The 20,551-nt window shown below is 42.7% G+C and overlaps 1 protein-coding gene across 1 annotated transcript in view; it reads left to right on the top strand.

Annotated features, from left to right (window-relative positions):
* Window positions 1-20,551, top strand: part of LOC126252416 (alanine--glyoxylate aminotransferase-like) — a 101,535-nt gene that overhangs the window by 55,369 nt on the left and 25,615 nt on the right. The window contains exons 4-5 of the mRNA XM_049953306.1: window positions 4,151-4,306; window positions 6,706-6,807. Of these exons, the coding sequence (XP_049809263.1) occupies window positions 4,151-4,306; window positions 6,706-6,807 (258 nt within the window). The remainder of the gene's footprint in view (window positions 1-4,150; window positions 4,307-6,705; window positions 6,808-20,551) is intronic.

Below are 20,551 nucleotides of genomic sequence, written 5' to 3'. Positions count from 1 at the left end.
TCTGCGTCATGCGATGCGGCTTTCCAGAAATTGAAGACTATGCTGAAACAGGCCCCGTGCCTGGCTACTTATCAACCTGGCCAACATCTTGTTCTTGCCACAGACGCCTCTCAATACGGGGTCGGTGCAGTCCTTGCACACTGTTTTCTGACGGTTCGGAACAACCCATTGCTTGTGCCTCCAAAACGCTCACAGATGCCCAACAAAAGTATACTCAAATTGAGAAAAAAGCTTTGGCCATTATTTATGCTCTTCATAAGTTTGGTGTTTTTCTCTATGGCTCAAAATTTCATCTTGTTATGGATCACAAACCACTTGTTTCCTTGTTTCATCCATCAACGTCACTTCCCGACAAGGCTGCACACCGCCTTCAGCGTTGGGCTCTTTACTTGTCTCTTTTCAATTATGAGATTCATTTCCAGCCAACGGCTCAACATGCAAATGCTGATGCTCTGTCTTGCCTTCCCATAGGTCCTGATCAGGCATTCGATAGGGACGAACTTTTGTATTTCCACCTGGATATTGCCAAGCAGCGGGTTGTGGACGGGTTCCCCATCACTGGGGACAGGCTGGCGGCTGCTACGGGTTCTAACCCTACCCTCTCCCGGGTTTTACGCTGTATTCAGAAGGGTTGGCCAGATCGCCCATCCGCTAAGACTTCTGATCCGTTGTGGAACTACTACGCTTTGCGCTACCGCCTCACGGCTAGGGATGGTGTTATCCTCCTTTCCACTGACAATGCTTCGCCATGTGTTGTGGTACCTGCGTCTTTGCGTGCTTCGGTCTTGTGCCTCCTTCACCAAGGGCACTGGGGTGTGTCTCGCACAAAATCTCTGGCGCGCCGTCATGTGTACTGGCCTGGCATCAACTCGGAAATAGCACACATGGTCGCTGCCTGCGGCCCTTGTGTGTCACAGGCCGCGACCCCGAAGTCATCTTTGTCACCGTGGCCTTCGCCTGAGAAGCCCTGGGAGCGCATTCATGCTGACTTTGCGGGACCCTTTTTAGGTACTTATTGGCTCCTCGTAATTGACGCCTACTCTAACTTTCCTTTCATTGTCCGTTGCACGTCGCCTACCACTGCGGCAACCACCAGTGCTCTCGTCTGCATTTTTTCTTTGGAAGGCCTCCCCTCTACTCTTGTTACTGATAATGGTTCACAATTTGCCTTTTCCGAATTTGCGGATTTTTGTGCTCGTCACGGTGTTATGCATGTCACGCCCCCGCCGTTCCATCCACAATCCAACGGTGAGGCTGAACGACTGGTCCGCACATTTAAGGCTCAGATGCGGATACTTCTGACTTCTTCTGCTACTGATGATGCGCTTCTCCAGTTTCTGGCGTCTTACCGTTTCACCCCCATGGGCAACCACAGCCCGGCTGAGCTCTTACATGGCTGACAGCCCCGCACGCTACTTGATCATCTGTGACCTTCCACCTCATGGCCGCGGGTGCCTTCACTTGGCCGATTCACTGCCGACGACCTCGTCTGGGTACGGGGATATGGCAGGCGGCCAAAATGGAGCCCGGGCCACATCGTACAACACCGTGGCAGACGCCTGTATAAAATCCAGACTGACATGGGTGTTGCAGTGCGTCATTCGGACCAGCTTCGGCCTCGTGTGCCGGCAATACCTGTTCCGAATGCCGCTACACCACCTTCGGCTCTACCTGACGCTCGGGATCTTGGCATCTCTCAATACTCACAACGCAGCCCTCTCACCGTCATCGCGATGCCAGCACAAGAACGGACGCCACCAGGAGATGTGTCCATGCAGGAACCGGATGACCATCCTCTGTCAGAGCAAATCTACTCGCCTCCTCCTCCAATGGACGCCGACATCGCCCATGTCTCCCGTCATATCAACTGGACTTGCCGCAACAGGCAGATTGGTGCATGGGGCCCCAGCAGATTCGACCCCTACGTCTCCTGTCATCTCAACCCGTTATCATCGGGGACACTTCCGTCCGTACGGAAAACTTCCTCCTCGAGACTTTGCGGTGAGTCAAACAATGCCTATGGATGCTAGCCATCTCCAGGACACCTCCATCAAGACCAGTGCAACAATTTCAAAGGGGGGGAAAATGTTGTGACTCGCCGATCATTCAAAGTGCCGCCGCCCAATTATGCGTGTCCTCTACGTGCGGCGCTGTCTGCCAGCCATGCAGCAGCTGCGCCACCTAAGCAGCTAGCCGAGCAGCGGCCGCTAGACTGGGACTCAGTGCTCATTCGAATGCTAACGTGTACACATGTCTTGCTTGTCATCTTACTCTGTGACTTGTATGTGTTGTGTTGTTCTGAAATATATGTGTTAAACTTGACGTTATAACACTCATGCATTAATCCTTGCTTGCCTTGAAAGTATAAAAGCTACTTTCTTTTCAAAATTTCATGAAACTTTCCTAGTTTCTTTTTTTCACTCTTTGATCTGATGGCTTTAGAGTTATTGTGCCTTATTTTCAACTACCTCATTTCTATAGAGGTTCTCCAAGTATTGTTCCCATCTGCTTCTTATTTATGCTGCCCAGTCACCTCCTTCATCTCTTATCACTGAGCCCCTTGTCCAGTACTTCCAAAGTTATTTTTTGTTACCCTGTGTGCAGGATTTAAATTACTGTGTATAGTTTTGTGTCAATTCTTCTCTAAATATCCTACATTCTTGGTTACTTTTACATAGAATAATAAATAGAAACTTTATTGTCACATAACATGTCATATACAAACAGATGATTGGGACATTGGTGACTTGTCAGTTTAAAGCTATTTCTAATTGTAAGTATACAGAATAATTACAGGTATTTTGTAATTTTAAGTACCACAAAATGATTTAAAATAATCATGTTGAAAATAAAGTAAAATTAAGAATGAGTATTTACTTAAAGTACTTTTTTAGCATGGCAGAATAAAATGTAACATCAGGTACAGTTACTTGTGACAGTCAGTCATAACTTCTTCTACACTGTAATAATATTTACTTGCTAGGTATTTTTTAAATGATGCCAAATTCTTCTGGTTCATAATTTTTAAATTTTTCATAGACTTTAATTCCCAGTCTCATACCCATACGATATGTTTTAGCAATTTTAGCATATGAGTTGGTAACTTATACTGATATTTGTTTCTTGTTTCATAATCATGCTTAAACAGGTTATCCTCAAAAAGTTGTGTTTTGTTCATAAAACTTAATTGTCTCATAGCTATAGAGGTCAGGAACAATAATAAGATCAAGGGTCTTGAACAGAGGTCTGCACGATTGTCTTTTTTCTGCACCTGCCATGGCTCTAATGATTTTTTTTTTCTGTAGCCTAAAGACTCTCTGTAAATTTGTTTTCTCTAGCACAAATCAAGCTGTACAGGATATATTAGAAATACCATGTGAGGACAATCATGGTATAATTTTTTGGGGATCAAAGTGAATGATTTGTGTCTTTCTTAGATTTAATTTCAGGCCATTATTTCTCACCCAGGTCTCAATTTCAGCCAGAGGCTGCTCAAGATGACTAATTAAATTTCATGTGAATGAGCCTTATTTCTGCTATTCACTTTCAACAGTTTTACGTGTTTGATGTTGCTTTATGATTTCAGTGTATCATCTATTATCCATGCCTGTCACTTTTCTGCTACTTTCAGTCCTATTATTTTTCTGCTGTCTGTACTACATCTCTTTTAAAGTCTTTGCTTTTCCATACAAGTGGCTATATTAAGTAACAATATTTTTTGTCATATACTCTTTCAAGGCAGTCTGAGTTTTTAGTTTCTTCACTTTTTAGGTTACAATGTTTCAGTTGATTTCACTGTAATTTCTTGGTTTTCAGTTGGCATTTCATATGACCATTAACAATAAATTATAGGTATATGGAACTTTAAACTTCCTGGCAGATTAAAACTGTGTGCTGGACTGAGACTCGAACTCAGGACCTTTGCCTTTTGTGGGCAAGTGCTCTACCAACTGAGCTACCCAAACACGACTCACGCCCCATCCACACACCTTTACATCTGACAGTACCTCGTCTCCTACTTCTTTGTCCAACTAATATATATGTTTCTGCAATCTGTTATCCACATAATTACTTGTCAACTACTTTCTCAGATTCCATTCTTCACTGTGTTTATGAAGCAATGCACATTACACATTGATCTAATTTTCAGATACAACTGCCTTCTGATTGTGGATGCAGTAGTAGGATTAGGTGGAGTTCCAATATTTGTTGACAAATGGGACATTGATGTTGCTTTTGCTGGGTCACAGAAAGCACTTGGAGCACCAACTGGTACTGCACCAATTACGTTTGGTCCTCGTGCAGTGTAAGTGATTACTGTATTTTCTTTGTATTTCATTTTCCTTTTTATTTCAGTAGACATGTTCAATGAATGCAGAAAACCTCATCTGGAAGCTTAAAATCAACATTGTTGGAGATGGACATAAACTGTTCTTCTTGTATGGGAATGCAAGGGAAACTGGCTGTTGTCAGGAAACAGCTAAAAGTTGTGTTGGCCACACCCAGCCTCATAACATGGAGGGCAACTGCAATGGGGGGAGGGGGCACCTACATTTAAAGATGTGGCACCTCTGGTATCTTGTACTTATAGCTTAAAATGTGAAAGTCACTAGAAATGAGTTATACTCACACTTTGTTATGTAATATCTGCTGCTGTTTAGGGGCAACATACCAAAAATCCTTGAGCACCATGGGTCTTCTGCAACTTGCAGGTCTTCCTTTTGGCTGTGTTGTAGTGCTCTACACAGCAGCTATTGGTGAGGCTGGATCACCAGCTGCCAGCAAAGGGTCTCCTACTACTGCTGGTGACTGATCTTTGACTTCCAATGCAAGGTCATCAGCTGTCGGTGAAGAGTCCCTCACTGCCAGCGAACTGAGCCCCCACAAGTGGTGAAGTATTCTCTGTTGATGGTGAGATGTCCTCCAAAGCAGATACAAGATCCTCCACTGCCAATGTAAAGTGCATTGATACAAATGGCTTTGGTGATGAAAGCAAAGGAAAAAATTACTCCTTGATCAGGCCCAAATGCCCACATGATGCTGACCTGCAGCCACACCATCCTCTGCCTTATGGTGGTGTTTTGATGTTGCAGGGAGAGGCCAGCGATCAGTATACCACTCTTTCAGTTATTGTCAGTGTTTCAGATCTTGGAGTCACTAATTTTCATTCATGTAGCACCTTACATAGTCTCATGAGGTTGAGTACACATAATTTCACTCTGGTCACTAAGAAAACATCTCATGCAGTACCGTAACTGAACGTAAGTCCCCCACATGGCAGCCAGACATGATGACCACTAAGCTTTGGAGGTGGAGTAATGGCGAGAGCAATTTCAGTATTCTTAAGAGGTGTTCTTGGAGTCCATTCAGCAACTGAACTATGAACTTTTTGGTTGTAGACATTGTTTAATCATGAACATTAAACTCAAAGTCTAAATCCAATTTTCAAAAGACAGAGAAAATGATATATTTAAACAGAGGAAAACCTCAATTTCTACAGTTCATTCTATTTATTCCGAAATTACATCCTCTTTCTTCAATTTTATGTTCCCCTTATGGACTCTGCAGTGTTTGTTAAATGTACATGGATAGTGGCATAATCTGTTTGTTCATTTCGGGTAGCTTCTTCATCTAAGGTATTAAAGACCTGCAGTGCCCTTTGTCTCTTTGGTCTTCCATCTAAATAATGGAAACAAAGAACTACTATGCAAATTCTGAATGTACACATAACAATGGATCCTGAATAGGGTTGCATCAGCTATGATTGCCTTGGGGTCAGCCTCTCAAACCTACGCAAATAATCTATATCAGTAATTCATCAATGATAGTTACCTTTGTCATTGGTACCACCATTCTATCAGTGCCCCCAACCTACAGTCTGCATGTTTCCATTATACAGCTGATGTTTCCAGTGTTTTACCCTTGTGATGGTCAACTACAGCTACCTCATCCCCAGCACTATTTTGCCCCAATGCTCTGATGGTTATTATTTGTTGATGACTTCCCCTCTTCATGGGGATTGATTCTGTGACTACAGACACTGGGGGCATCTTCATGTGACACTACTAACCATCTGAAGATGCTGCTTTAACGCAGTGAAAGCAGTCATTAACAAACCATCACTTAACAGCTATTTGCAATTTATTCAAGTTCAGTTTACCATGAATTTCAATGGCTGTGACTTTCCATATTATAAAGTTGTATGTTTTCATTATAAATATGAGCTGAAATCAATTGAGGAGTGGATGTCTATACCACATTCAGAACTGTAAAAATTGGTTGTTTGAACCCTTGAAAAAAAGAAAATAGGCTGGTATCTATGGGGCAACCCTGTGCATTACAATACTGAGAACTCACAAGTATTTCAGAGTACATTATTTGTCACATGTCATCATTGTAACTTTATGATACATGATTAATCAGTGTACCTCTGAGTCAATAACATGAGTAAAAATGAAAAGAGTGTTTGTCTGTACAGAAAATGAAACTTTTTTCCACTTTTAAAAGAAAGTTGTCTTTGCAGTTTACATTAATTAGAGCAAAAACTCCAAAACAGTTTAATGTGTAAAGTTCCAGCATTCTACTAATACATTTCTTGTGAGACATGAACAACATAAATGTGTAATTTGACAATAATTCAAACACACCCAACTGTGGGTGCATACCCTATGAAAAGTGCTAAAAAACTATATGTTTCTTTTTCAGAAAGAAGATGATGAATCGTAAGACCAAAGTCCAGTGCTTCTATATGGATGCTTTGGAGTATGCTAGGAACTGGAAGAGCTTGGGGCCTGATGTTCCCAGGGGGTATATACTTAATTTGAAATATTTTACTTTTATTTTATTCCAACTTGTCAAGGTTTTACTCAAGAATGTTTTGAACAATGAAATGCAATTACTTCATGATTGTGTCACAGACATAAATTATGTTCATTCAGCTTAAAAAGTACCCTTTTTTCGCTACTTTCTGACACATATTCATTGTTGACAAGTGTCTCAGAATGACATTTCAATATAATATATTTCTACACAAATGATTAGTAAATTCAATGAAAGCACCATTTTTGACACAGAGTTCTCAGCAGAAATGACAATTTTTCCTCCTCCTTCCATCTCCCTCAACCCCCACCCTCCCCCTCCCCCCAGCCTCATCTCTCTCTTACAATTACTGAGTATGGTACCTCCTTCCGCAACATGAAAACACTTTCCAAAGTTTTTAATGTTGTGATTTGAGAGAGTTACTTACTCGTAAGAGCTACAGCCCATGAACTTACAGATATCAGATTTAAAGAACGCCACTAAGTATTAAAAAAAAAAAAAAAAATCCCCTTGTTAAAGAACGAACTGCTGACTGCCTAAAAGTTCAGTTCCTCAAAAGTATATACTATACAGTGAGGTCTGCTTGATATTACTTGCAGTTTATGTTCAAAACTTGTGCCTATGACAGCATCCATGTCAACTGAAATACAACAGAAATTTTATGGTGAATATATGGCTAAGATGCTATAATTAAATGAGTACAAACACACCCATTTCCCACTTATAGTCTGTCCTTTCTGCAGTCACAAAAAGGTGGGTATTAACAAGTTGAGTGTACAGAAAGCTTCATGAAAGTGGTGAATATTTAAGGTAACCACCCATATGTTTACTCAACATTTGCAGTGAAAACGTGTACACTGTGCTGTAGATCAATGGAGAAGTCATAGCTTAGCTTGAAAAGTGACAGCAGATATGTAATGATTCATTAATAAGTCAGAACTGAAAGGAACATTGATGGCAACAAATGATATATTTGTGTGTGAGGTACACATATAGATCACCATGACATTCATGGTGTTGTGTGGAGGTGACATTCTTAATGAGTTTATTTATTTATTGATCATTTATTGATCATCCATTTTATCATGCACAGTGATATAGGACTTGTCATATGTTAACACAAAAAAATTTAATAATAGTGTCTGTTTACAACTCAAGCAGGTAATTATGAGGGGTGTTTGAGAAGTCTGTTCAAAGTTCGAGAGACGGCACCACTGGTGCGTATCAAGGTCATGTTGGTAGCCTCTTTGGAAAGAATGCACACCAAAAATTTCAGCAATATTGGTCTATTTCTTTGTGTTTGCATTTATGTGAATCAAGGAAGTTGAATGACTGTCAAAAAATGGACGAAAAAGAATTTCGTGTAGTGATTAAACATTACTTTACGAAAAGCAAAACACCTCAGGAGACTAAAGAGAAGTTTGATAAACATTACAGTGACTCCACCCTTGATTTCAAAATTTTCGGAGTGTCCATATGGGCACAAGTGATGCTGAATGTTCTAGATGCCCTGTGGAGATTACAACTCCAGAAATCATTGATGATGGATGACAGAAGAGTTAAGGTGCATGAGATTGCTAGTGCTGTGGGCATCTCAAATGAATAGGTACATAATATTTTGCATAAACATTTTGACATGAGAAAGCTATCCACAAGATGGGTTCTGCAATTGCTCATGCTTGACCAAAAACGGAATCTTGTGAAGTGTTGCAAGGATGGTTTGCAGCTGTTCAGGAAGAATCCACAGGACTTGAAGCATCACCATTTGCACCAGAAAAGGAGAAGACCATTCCTTCGTCAGGAAAGGTTATGGTGACTGTCTTTTGGGATTCTCAAGGGATAGTCCTCATCGACTATCTGGAAAAGGGTAAAACTATTACAGGTGCATATTATTAATTGTTATTGGACCATTTGAAAACTGAGCTGCAAGAAAACTACCAGTGATTGGACCCCAAAAAAGTCCTTACATAATGCACCAGCAATGCACCAGCACACAACTCAGTAGTTGTGGTCGCAAAATTAATGGAAATAGGATTCCCTATTCTCCAGACTTGGCTCCCTCGTACTACTATTTGTTCCCCAATTTGAAGAAATGGCTGGCAGGACAAAGATTTTATTCAAAAGAGGATGTGATTGCAGCAACTAATAGCTATTTTGCAGACTTGGACAATTCCTATTATTCGGAAGGGATCAACAAATTAGAACAGCTTTGGATGAAGTGTATAAGTCTAAAAGGAGACTATGTTGAAAAACAAAAAAGGTTTACCCCAAACACGTACATAGTTTTTATTTTTGCACAGATTTTTCAAATGCCCCTCATAAGTACATAAACAAAAGCAAATCATACAGATACATATAAAATCATACAGATAACACAATGCATAAACCAAACAAATTCTAAGTTTACATTTTATCTGGTGACACATGGCTATGTGTAACTTAATTTATGAATGTCCTCAAATTCATAAAATTTATGTACTCATCAACACTGTAAAAGCTTTCATTTATAAATATTTTCTTAAGCTCATGTTTAAATATGTGCAGCTCTGGTATCTTTTTAACTCTTAAGAAAAGGACACTAAAAATTTTTGGGATGATATATTACACTTTTTTGATACAAGGCTTTCATATGTACTTCTCTATGGAAGTCAGTTCTGTGTCTAGTTTCATAGTCATGGTTTATTTATTTAGTGTATGGGTAATACAGACATATCATAAAATTAAATTACATGTACATATTTACACAAAAGAAACTTAAGTTTGACTTTACAACTGAATACCCAGTCCTTCAATCCAGTGCACTGCATCTGGAATTGCTAGCAGGAAGTCCTCTTCAGCACCTTGATAGGATTGAATCCTGCATTCACTGACAATGTGGTGAACAGTCTGGCATGGGGCTCTGCAGTCACAGGCTGGAATAGGCAGCTCCTTCCACTTAGAGAGAGTATCCCTGCATTGGCCACGTCCAGTACAGATTCTGTTGAGAGTAGTCCAGGTCTTGCGTGGTAGGTCGAATCCACTTGGAAGTTTAGCACCTGAGAAGATGTTATGCAGGCTCACATCTGTCACTGCTTCCCACCAACCTTCAAGGGGTTTGAAATGCTATGCAACCATGTCAGCAGCATCGCACAGAGTTGGATGGCATGATTTCAGTCTCCTAAGATTTAAAAGTGGCAGGTTGCTATGCACAGGTAAATTAGAATTCCTGAAGATCTTGCGGAATTCCTTCATAAGGGCAGTGCATCTGCATAGATCAAGAGGCATTATACCGGTTAACAGTGGAAGCCAATAAACTGGAGTAGATCTGATTGCGCCAGATATTATGCACATTGTCGTATTCATCTGGGTGTCAGCAAGCTTTTTGTGATGACTGTTCATCCAAACAGGTGCACAGTACTCAGCACTTGAGTACACGAAGCCCAGAGCTGAAGATCGTAGGGTGGTTGCTGAAGATCGGCAGGTAGTTCTGCATAGCTTATGGGGGATGTTGTTTCAAGTCCTCAATTTTTGAACCAAGTTAAGAAGGTGTTATTTGAAGCATAGTGTATGGTCCAGGATGACACCAAGATAATTTGTGTTCCAATTATGATGAAGAATTCTGCCTCTGAAACTTACTTCCAGTTTTACATTCACCAACCAATTATTTAAATGGAAGCAATGCACTTCTGTTTTACTCAAACTGGGTTGGAGTCTACAGATTTTGAAGTAATTATCTAATACAGACAGGTCATTGGTTAGAATCTCTTCTGTTGTCTTCATTTCTTGGTGTTGTAGAGCTAGAGCCAGGTCATCGGTATAGCAGAATTTCCTGGATGAAGTGTCAGGTAGATCAGACAGATATAGATTGAACAGTAATGGTGAGAGTACTGACCCTTGTTGCAATCTATTGTTTAGCTTCCTCTCCTTACTTATGTTGCTTCCAGTGATTACCTGGAACTTCCGATTGCTTAGCATGCTGTTAATCAGCCCAGCCATTGTTCTGCAGCGTATGATGCAGAGAAATTTGTAGATAAGGCCTTCCCTCCACACAGTGTCGAAGGCGCCACAGATGTTTTCTGCTTCATTTGGTATCCTGACTCTATGAAGGATGTGAGAGACAATACTTGGTTGCAGCAGTTACACTCTGGTCCAAAGCCTGCTTGATCAACTGGAACATTCTCTAGGATAGCACTACTTATTCTGTTATATACTAGCCTTTCAAACAGCTTGTAGCAGCAGCTAAGTAGGGCAATGGGGCGATAGATTTCTACCATGTTGCTGGGTTTGCCAGCTTTCAGAGCAGATATTATCTTTGCCTTTTTAAACTCCAATGGAAGTTGACCAGTCAGCATAATGTCAGTGAAGAATTCATAGTCAGGGTAATCACTGTTCAAAGAAAAGAGCTGGGGATGGGATTTAAAAAAGCCAACTACTAAGTGGAGCATGAATTTTTAATGCTTAGGACTACCATAAGGCATGTTTACAAATATGTATGGAACAGAGTTACATGCCAGAAACAGCCTTGATAACCTCCTTTGGCGGTGTCAATTGTCAGCATCAGACAGTTTCACTTCAGGGCATTAAACCAGAGAATGATCAAAGAACACATCCCACAACCTCTCGAGTTGAGTTCTCCACCATCATGGGATGACTCTGGACCTACACATACCACATCTCCGCCTGTGCACCAACCAGATCTTGTGTGTTTTGAGCATATGTCTATCAGTCACTAATTGGTTGTGTGTGATGACCCCCCTCCCTTGTCTCACTCAGGATCTGTGTGTGATGATCTCCTGCCTCAGGTTCAGCCACACATTGCTTGTGACATTACAGCATTGCAAGTTCTGTTACCTGCTGTTCCCCCAGTGTGTACTTGTGTTTCTCCTAAACTACAATATCCCCCTCCCCCCATCTCCTACAATGCCAGTTATTACTACTACTGATGAGCTCAGCTTTTCTATCAACACTTCTGGGCATCCTTGCAATGAGCTTTCCTTCACTCTTTGTCCTTCATGCGAGGAAGGCTCTGCACAAGGCCACATCCACTTCACATGTAACCATCCTGGGCACAGTACCCATTCGAGATGAGATGGATGCAGCTGGAATAACAGTGACACTCGGCATCAACAGTATGCTCAAGATGCATGTCCCCCTCTTCCGCCATTCCCCCAACATTGCCACCTTCTGTGCTGGTCCTGTTCACACATGTAGGTTGACCCGTCCATCCTCCTTACTGGATGGTGGACTATATCTTCTCTAGCCAACCCTGCATGAATCTCCCTGACTCTGTGAGAAATGGTCCTCCCATGCCTTCCATTTGGACCAGCCATGGCTTGATCAACTGGCACCCATTGAGCAGCCTACATTACACCTGTATTCAACAATGCACCTTTCCTCTCCCCATTGCTGCACACTCCTGGGGGGGGGGGGGGGGGTGAGCTTTGGGAAACATTGTGACTTTTGTTGTTTCAGATTATGTTATATATTTTCATGTGATCGTGCATCACAGAGACTTGACAGCATCAATAGAAAACTCACAATGCTAATACATCAGTTTTGCACTTTAAAACATAGTTTGTATGAAATTGTGTTTCCATGTCTTATTTTACTCACTTTTGAACACATTCTACACACAGTGAGTACTAATTTGAGTTATTATTTTTGTAAGACTTACTTGATTCCCCCCCACCCCCACCCCTCCCATGAACCACGGTCCTTGCCATTGGTGGGGAGGCTTGCGTGCCTCAGCGATACAAATGGCCGTACCGTAGGTGCAACCACAACGGAGGGGTACCGGTATCTGTTGAGAGGCCAGACAAACATGTGGTTCCTGAAGAGGGACAGCAGCCTTTTCAGTAGTTTCAGAGACAACAGTCTGGATGATTGACTGATCTGACCTTGTAACAATAACCAAAACAGCCTTGCCGTGCTGGTACTGCGAACGGCTGAAAGCAAGGGGAAACTACAGCCATAATTTTTCCTGAGGGCATGCAGCTTTACTGTATGGTTAAATGATGATGGCATCCTCTTGGGTAAAATATTCCGGAGGTAAAATAGTCCCCCATTTGGATCTCCAGGTGGGGAATACTCAAGAGGACATTGTTAACAGGAGAAAGAAAACTGGCATCCTACGGATCGGAGCGTGGAATGTCAGATCCCTTAATCGGGCAGGTAGGTTAGAAAATTTAAAAAGGGAAATGGATAGGTTAAAGTTAGATATAGTGGGAATTAGTGAAGTTTGGTGGCAGGAGGAACAAGACTTTTGGTCACGTGAATACTGTGTTATAAATACAAAATCAAATAGGGATAACGCAGGAGTAGGTTTAATAATGAATAAAAAATAGGAGTACGGCTAAGCTACTACAAACAGCATAGTGAACACATTATTGTGGCCAAGATAGACATGAAACCCACACCTACGACAGTAGTACAAGTTTATATGCCAACAAGCTCTGCAGATGATGAAGAAATTGACGAAAAGTATGATGAGGTAAAAGAAATTATTCAGGTAGTGAAGGGGGACGAAAATTTAATAGTCATGGGCAACTGGAATTCGAGAGTAGGAAAAGGGAGTGAAGGAACCATAGTAGGTGAATATGGATTGGGGTTAAGAAATGAAAGAGAAAGCCGTCTGGTAGAATTTTGCAAAGAGCATAACTTAATCATAGCTAACACTTGGTTCAAGAATCATAAAAGAAGGTTGTATACATGGAAGAATCCCAGAGATACTATAAGGTATCAGATAGATTATATAATGGTAAGACAGAGATTTAGGAACCAGGTTTTAAATTGTAAGACATTTCCAGGGGCAGATGTGGACTCTGACCACAATCTATTGGTTATGAACTGCAGATTAAAATTGAAGAAACTGCAAAAAGGTGGGAATTTAAGGAGATGGGACCTGGATAAACTGACTAAACCAGAGGTTGTACAGAGTTTCAGGGAGAGCATAAGGGAACAATTGACAGCAATGGGGGAAAGAAGTACAGTAGAAGAAGAATGGGTAGCTCTGAGGGATGAAGTAGTGAAGGCAGAATAGGATGAAGTGGGTAAAAAGATGAGGGCTAGTAGAAATCCTTGGGTAACAGAAAAAATATTGAATTTAATTGATGAAGCGAGAAAATATAAAAATGCAGTAAATGAAGCAGGCAAAAAGGAATACAAACATCTCAAAAATGAGATCGACAGGAAGTGCAAAATGGCTAAGCAGGGATGGCTAGAGGACAAATGTAAGGATGTAGAGGCTTATCTCACTAGGGGTAAGATAGATACTGCCTACAGGAAAATTAAAGAGGCCTTTGGAGAAAAGAGAATCACTTGTATGAATATCAAGAGCTCAGATGGAAACCCAGTTCTAAGCAAAGAAGGGAAAGCAGAAAGGTCGAAGGAGTATATAGAGGGTCTATACAAGGGTGATGTACTTGAGGACAATATTATAGAAATGGACTGCTGTGTTCGGATGCAGGCTGAGTTGGCATCCCTTCGCTCCCAGCTTCAGGCAGTGTTGGCTTCCGTCACACAGCTTGAGGCTGTTGCCAATGGGCATCACTGTGGGGGTCCGGATGGGGGTTTGTCGGGGACGGCCAGCTCGTCCCACGCATCCCCCGATCGGACTAAGACTGTGGTTGCCCGGGATACTGCCCGCATTGAGGCTGATCCCTCACCTGTGGTAGAGTGGGAGGTAGTCTCAAGGTGTGGCAGGGGGCGAAAGACATTCCGGAGGGCTGAACGGAAGGCCTCTCCAGTTTGTCTGAAGAACCGGTTTCAGGTTCTGTCTCAGGCTGATACTGATCTTCGGCCTGACATGGCTGCTTGTCCTGTTCCAGAGGTTGCCCCTCAGTCTGCAAGATCCGGGCGGTCGCAGAGGGTGGGCTTACTGGTAGTTGGGAGCTCCAACGTCAGGCGCGTAATGTGGCCTCTTAGAGAAATGGCAGCAAGATAGGGGAAGAAAACCAATGTGCACTCCGTGTGCATACCGGGGGGAGTCATTCCAGATGTGGAAAGCGTCCTTCCGGAGGCCATGAAGGGTACAGGGTGCACCCATCTGCAGGTGGTCGCTCATGTCGGCACCAATGATGTGTGTCGCTATGGATCGGAGGAAATCCTCTCTGGCTTCCGACGGCTATCTGATTTGGTGAAGACTGCCAGTCTCGCTAGCGGGATGAAAGCAGAGCTCACCATCTGCAGCATCGTCGACAGGACTGACTGCGGACCTTTGGTACAGAGCCGAGTGGAGGGTCTGAATCAGAGGCTGAGACGGTTCTGCGACCATGTGGGCTGCAGATTCCTCGACTTGCGCCATAGGGTGGTGGGGTTTCGGGTTCCGCTGGATAGGTCAGGAGTCCACTACACGCAGCAAGCGGCTACACGGGTAGCAGGGGTTGTGTGGCGTGGACTGGGCGATTTTTTAGGTTAGATGGCCTCAGGCAAGTACAGAAAGGGGAACAGCCTCAAAGGGTGCGGAGCAAAGTCAGGACATGCGGGGACCAAGCAGCAATCGGTATTGTAATTGTAAACTGTCGAAGCTGCGTTGGTAAAGTACCGGAACTTCAAGCGCTGATAGAAAGCACCGAAGCTGAAATCGTTACAGGTACAGAGAGCTGGCTTAAGCCAGAGATAAATTCTGCCGAAATTTTTACAGAGGTACAGACGGTGTTTAGGAAGGATAGATTGCATGCAACCGGTGGTGGAGTGTTTGTCGCTGTTAGTAGTAGTTTATCCTGTAGTGAAGTAGATGTGGATAGTTCCTGTGAATTATTATGGGTGGAGGTTACACTCAACAACCGAGCTGGGTTAATAATTGGCTCCTTTTACCGACCTCCCGACTCAGCAGCGTTAGTGGCAGAACAACTGACAGAAAATTTGGAATACATTTCGCATAAATTTCCTCAGCATGTTATAGTCTTAGGTGGAGATTTCAATTTACCAGATATAGACTGGGACACTCAGATGTTTAGGACGGGTGGTAGGGACAGAGCATCGAGTGACATTACACTGAGTGCACTATCCGAAAATTACCTCGAGCAATTAAACAGAGAACCGACTCGTGGAGATAACATCTTGGACCTACTGATAACAAACAGACCCGAACTTTTCGACTCTGTAAGTGCAGAACAGGGAATCAGTGATCATAAGGCCGTTGTAGCATCCCTGAATATGGAAGTTAATAGGAATATAAAAAAAGGGAGGAAGGTTTATCTGTTTAGCAAGAGTAATAGAAGGCAGATTTCAGACCACCTAACAGATCAAAACGAAAATTTCTGTTCCGACACTGACAATGTTGAGTGTTTATGGAAAAAGTTCAAGGCAATCGTAAAATGCGTTTTAGACAGGTACGTGCCGAGTAAAACTGTGAGGGACGGGAAAAACCCACCGTGGTACAACAACAAAGTTAGGAAACTACTGCGAAAGCAAAGAGAGCTTCACTCCAAGTTTAAACGCAGCCAAAACCTCTCAGACAAACAGAAGCTAAGCGATATCAAAGTTAGCGTAAGGAGGGCTATGCGAGAAGCGTTCAGTGAATTCGAAAGTAAAATTCTATGTACAGACTTGACAGAAAATCCTAGGAAGTTCTGGTCTTACGTTAAATCAGTAAGTGGCTCGAAACAGCATATCCAGACACTCCGGGATGATGATGGCATTGAAACAGAGGATGACACGCGTAAAGCTGAAATACTAAACACCTTTTTCCAAAGCTGTTTCACAGAGGAAGACCGCACTGCAGTTCCTTCTCTAAATCCTCGCACAAACGAAAAAATGGCTAACATCGAAATAAGTGTCCAAGGAATAGAAAAGCAACTGGAATCACTCAACAGAGGAAAGTCCACTGGACCTGACGGGATACCAATTCGATTCTGCAGAGAGTACGCGAAAGAACTTGCCCCCCTTCTAACAGCCGTGTACCGCAAGTCTCTAGAGGAACGGAGGGTTCCAAATGATTGGAAAAGAGCACAGGTAGTCCCAGTCTTCAAGAAGGGTCGTCGAGCAGATGCGCAAAACTATAGACCTATATCTCTGACGTCGATCTGTTGTAGAATTTTAGAACATGTTTTTTGCTCGAGTATCATGTTGTTTTTGGAAACCCAGAATCTACTATGTAGGAATCAACATGGATTCCGGAAACAGCGATCGTGTGAGACCCAACTCGCGTTATTTGTTCATGAGACCCAGAAAATATTAGATACAGGCTCCCAGGTAGATGCTATTTTTCTTGACTTCCGGAAGGCGTTCGATACAGTTCCGCACTGTCACCTGATAAACAAAGTAAGAGCCTACGGAATATCAGACCAGCTGTGTGGCTGGATTGAAGATTTTTTAGCAAACAGAACACAGCATGTTGTTATCAATGGAGAGACGTCTACAGACGTTAAGGTAACCTCTGGCGTGCCACAGGGGAGTGTTATGGGACCATTGCTTTTCAAAATATATATAAATGACCTAGTAGATAGTGTCAGAAGTTCTATGCGGCTTTTCGCGGATGATGCTGTAGTATACAGAGAAGTTGCAGCATTAGAAAATTGTAGCGAAATGCAGGAAGATCTGCAGCGGATAGGCACTTGGTGCAGGGAGTGGCAACTGTCCCTTAACATAGACAAATGTAATGTATTGCGAATACATAGAAAGAAGGATCCTTTATTGTATGATTATATGATAGCGGAACAAACACTGGTAGCAGTTACTTCTGTAAAATATCTGGGAGTATGCATGCAGAACGATTTGAAGTGGAATGATCATATAAAATTAATTGTTGGTAAGGCGGGTACCAGGTTGAGATTCATTGGGAGAGTGCTTAGAAAATGTAGTCCAGCAACAAAGGAGGTGGCTTACAAAACACTCGTTCGACCTATACTTGAGTATTGCTCATCAGTGTGGGATCCGTACCAGATCGGGTTGACGGAGGAGATAGAGAAGATCCAAAGAAGAGCGGCGCATTTCGTCACAGGGTTATTTGGTAACCGTGATAGCATTACGGAGATGTTTAATAAACTCAAGTGGCAGACTCTGCAAGAGAGGCGCTCTGCATCGCGGTGTAGCTTGCTCACCAGGTTTCGAGAGGGTGCGTTTCTGGATGAGGTATCGAGTATATTGCTTCCCCCTACTTATACCTCCCGAGGAGATCACAAATGTAAAATGAGAGAGATTAGAGCACGCACGGAGGCTTTCAGACAGTCGTTCTTCCCGCGAACCATACGCGACTGGAACAGGAAAGGGAGGTAATGACAGTGGCACGTAAAGTGCCCTCCGCCACACACCGTTGGGTGGCTTGCGGAGTATGAATGTAGATGTAGATGTAGATGAAGATGAAATGGGGGATATGATACTGTGTGAAGAGTTTGACAGAGCACTGAAAGACCTGTGTCGAAACAAGGCCCCGGGAGTAGACAACATTCAATTAGAACTACTGTCAGTCTTGGGAGAGCCAGTCCTGACAAAACTCTACCATCTGGTGAGCAAGATGTATGAGACAGGCGAAATACCCTCAGACTTCAAGAAGAATATAATAATTCCAATCCCAAAGAAAGCAGGTTTTGACATATGTGAAAATCACCGAACTATCAGTTTAATAAGTCACAGTGGCAAAATACTAACACGAATTCTTTACAGACGAATGGAAAAACTGGTAGAAGCTGACCTTGGGGAAGATCAGTTTGGATTCCGTAGAAATGTTGGAACATGTGAGACAATACTGACCCTATGACTTAAGTTAGAAGAAAGATTAAGGAAAGGCAAACCTACATTTCTAGCACTTGTAGACTTAGAGAAAGCTTTTGACAATGTTGACTGGAATACTCTCATTCAAATTCTAAAGGTGGCAGGGGTAAAATACAGGGAGCGAAAGGCTATTTACAATTTGTACAGAAACCAGATGGCAGTTATAAGAGTCGAGGGGCATGCAAGGGAAGCAGTGGTTGGGAAGGGAGTGAGACAGGGTTGTAGCCTCTCCCCAATGTTATTCAATCTGTATATTGAGCAAGCAGTAAAGGAAACAAAAGAAAAATTCGGAGTAGGTATTAAAATCCATGGAGAAGAAATAAAAACTTTGAGGTTCACCGATGGCACTGTAATTCTGTCAGAGACAGCAAAGGACTTGGAAGAGCAGTTGAACGGAATGGACAGTGTCTTGAAAGGAGGATATAAGTACGTGGGCAGTTCAATAAGTAATGCAACACATTTTTTTTCTCGGCCAATTTTGGTTGAAAAAACCGGAAATTTCTTGTGGAATATTTTCAAACATTCCCGCTTCGTCTCATATAGTTTCATTGACTTCCGACAGGTGGCAGCGCTGTACGGAGCTGTTAAAATGGCGTCTGTAACGGATGTGCATTGCAAACAACGGGCAGTGATCGAGTTTCTTTTGGCGGAAAACCAGGGCATCTCAGATATTCATAGGTGCTTGCAGAATGTCTACGGTGATCTGGCAGTGGACAAAAGCATGGTGAGTCATTGGGCAAAGCGTGTGTCATCATTGCCGCAAGGTCAAGCAAGACTGTCTGATCTCCCGCGTGTGGGCCGGCCGTGCACAGCTGTGACTCCTGCAATGGCGGAGCGTGCGAACACACTCGTTCGAGATGATCGACGGATCACCATCAAACAACTCAGTGCTCAACTTGACATCTCTGTTGGTAGTGCTGTCACAATTGTTAACCAGTTGGGATATTCAAAGGTTTGTTCCCGCTGGGTCCCTCGTTGTCTAACCGAACACCATAAAGAGCAAAGGAGAACCATCTGTGCGGAATTGCTTGCTCGTCATGTGGCTGAGGGTGACAATTTCTTGTCAAAGATTGTTACAGGCGATGAAACATGGGTTCATCACTTCGAACCTGAAACAAAATGGCAATCAATGGAGTGGCGCCACACCCACTCACCAACCAAGAAAAAGTTTAAAGCCATACCCTCAGCCGGTAAAGTCATGGTTACAGTCTTCTGGGACGCTGAAGGGGTTATTCTGTTCGATGTCCTTCCCCATGGTCAAACGATCAACTCTGAAGTGTATTGTGCTACTCTTCAGAAATTGAAGAAACGACTTCAGCGTGTTCGTAGCCACAAAAATCAGAACGAACTTCTCCTTCTTCATGACAACGCAAGACCTCACACAAGTCTTCGCACCCGAGAGGAGCTCACAAAACTTCAGTGGACTGTTCTTCCTCATGCACCCTACAGCCCCGATCTCGCACCGTCGGATTTCCATATGTTTGGCCCAATGAAGGACGCAATCCGTGGGACGCACTACGCGGATGATGAAGAAGTTATTGATGCAGTACGGCGTTGGCTCCGACATCGACCAGTGGAATGGTACCGTGCAGGCATAGAGGCCCTCATTTCAAGGTGGCGTAAGGCCGTAGCATTGAATCGAGATTACGTTGAAAAATAGTGTTGTGTAGCTAAAAGATTGGGGAATAACCTGGTTTATTTCAATGCTGAATAAAACAACCCCTGTTTCAGAAAAAAAATGTGTTGCATTACTTATTGAACTGCCCTCGTAGTACATCAACAAAAACAAAATGAGGATAATGGAATGTAGTCGAATTAAGTCAGGTGAGCTGAGGGAATTAGATTAGGAAATGAGACACTTAAACTAGTAAATGAGTTTTGCTGTTTGGGGAGCAAAATAACTGATGATGTTTGAAGTAGAGAAGATATAAAATGTAAACTGGCAATGGCAAGGAAAGTGTTTCTGAAGAAGAGAAATTTGTTAACACCGAGTATAGATTTAAGTATCAGGAAGTCGTTTCTGAAAGTATTTGTATGGAAT

Source organism: Schistocerca nitens, chromosome 4, assembly GCF_023898315.1.
Source record: "Schistocerca nitens isolate TAMUIC-IGC-003100 chromosome 4, iqSchNite1.1, whole genome shotgun sequence".
NCBI classification, from domain to species: domain Eukaryota; kingdom Metazoa; phylum Arthropoda; class Insecta; order Orthoptera; family Acrididae; genus Schistocerca; species Schistocerca nitens.
The sequence above is the reverse complement of the archived record's forward strand: the minus strand, read 5'-3'. Positions and strand labels throughout refer to the sequence as shown.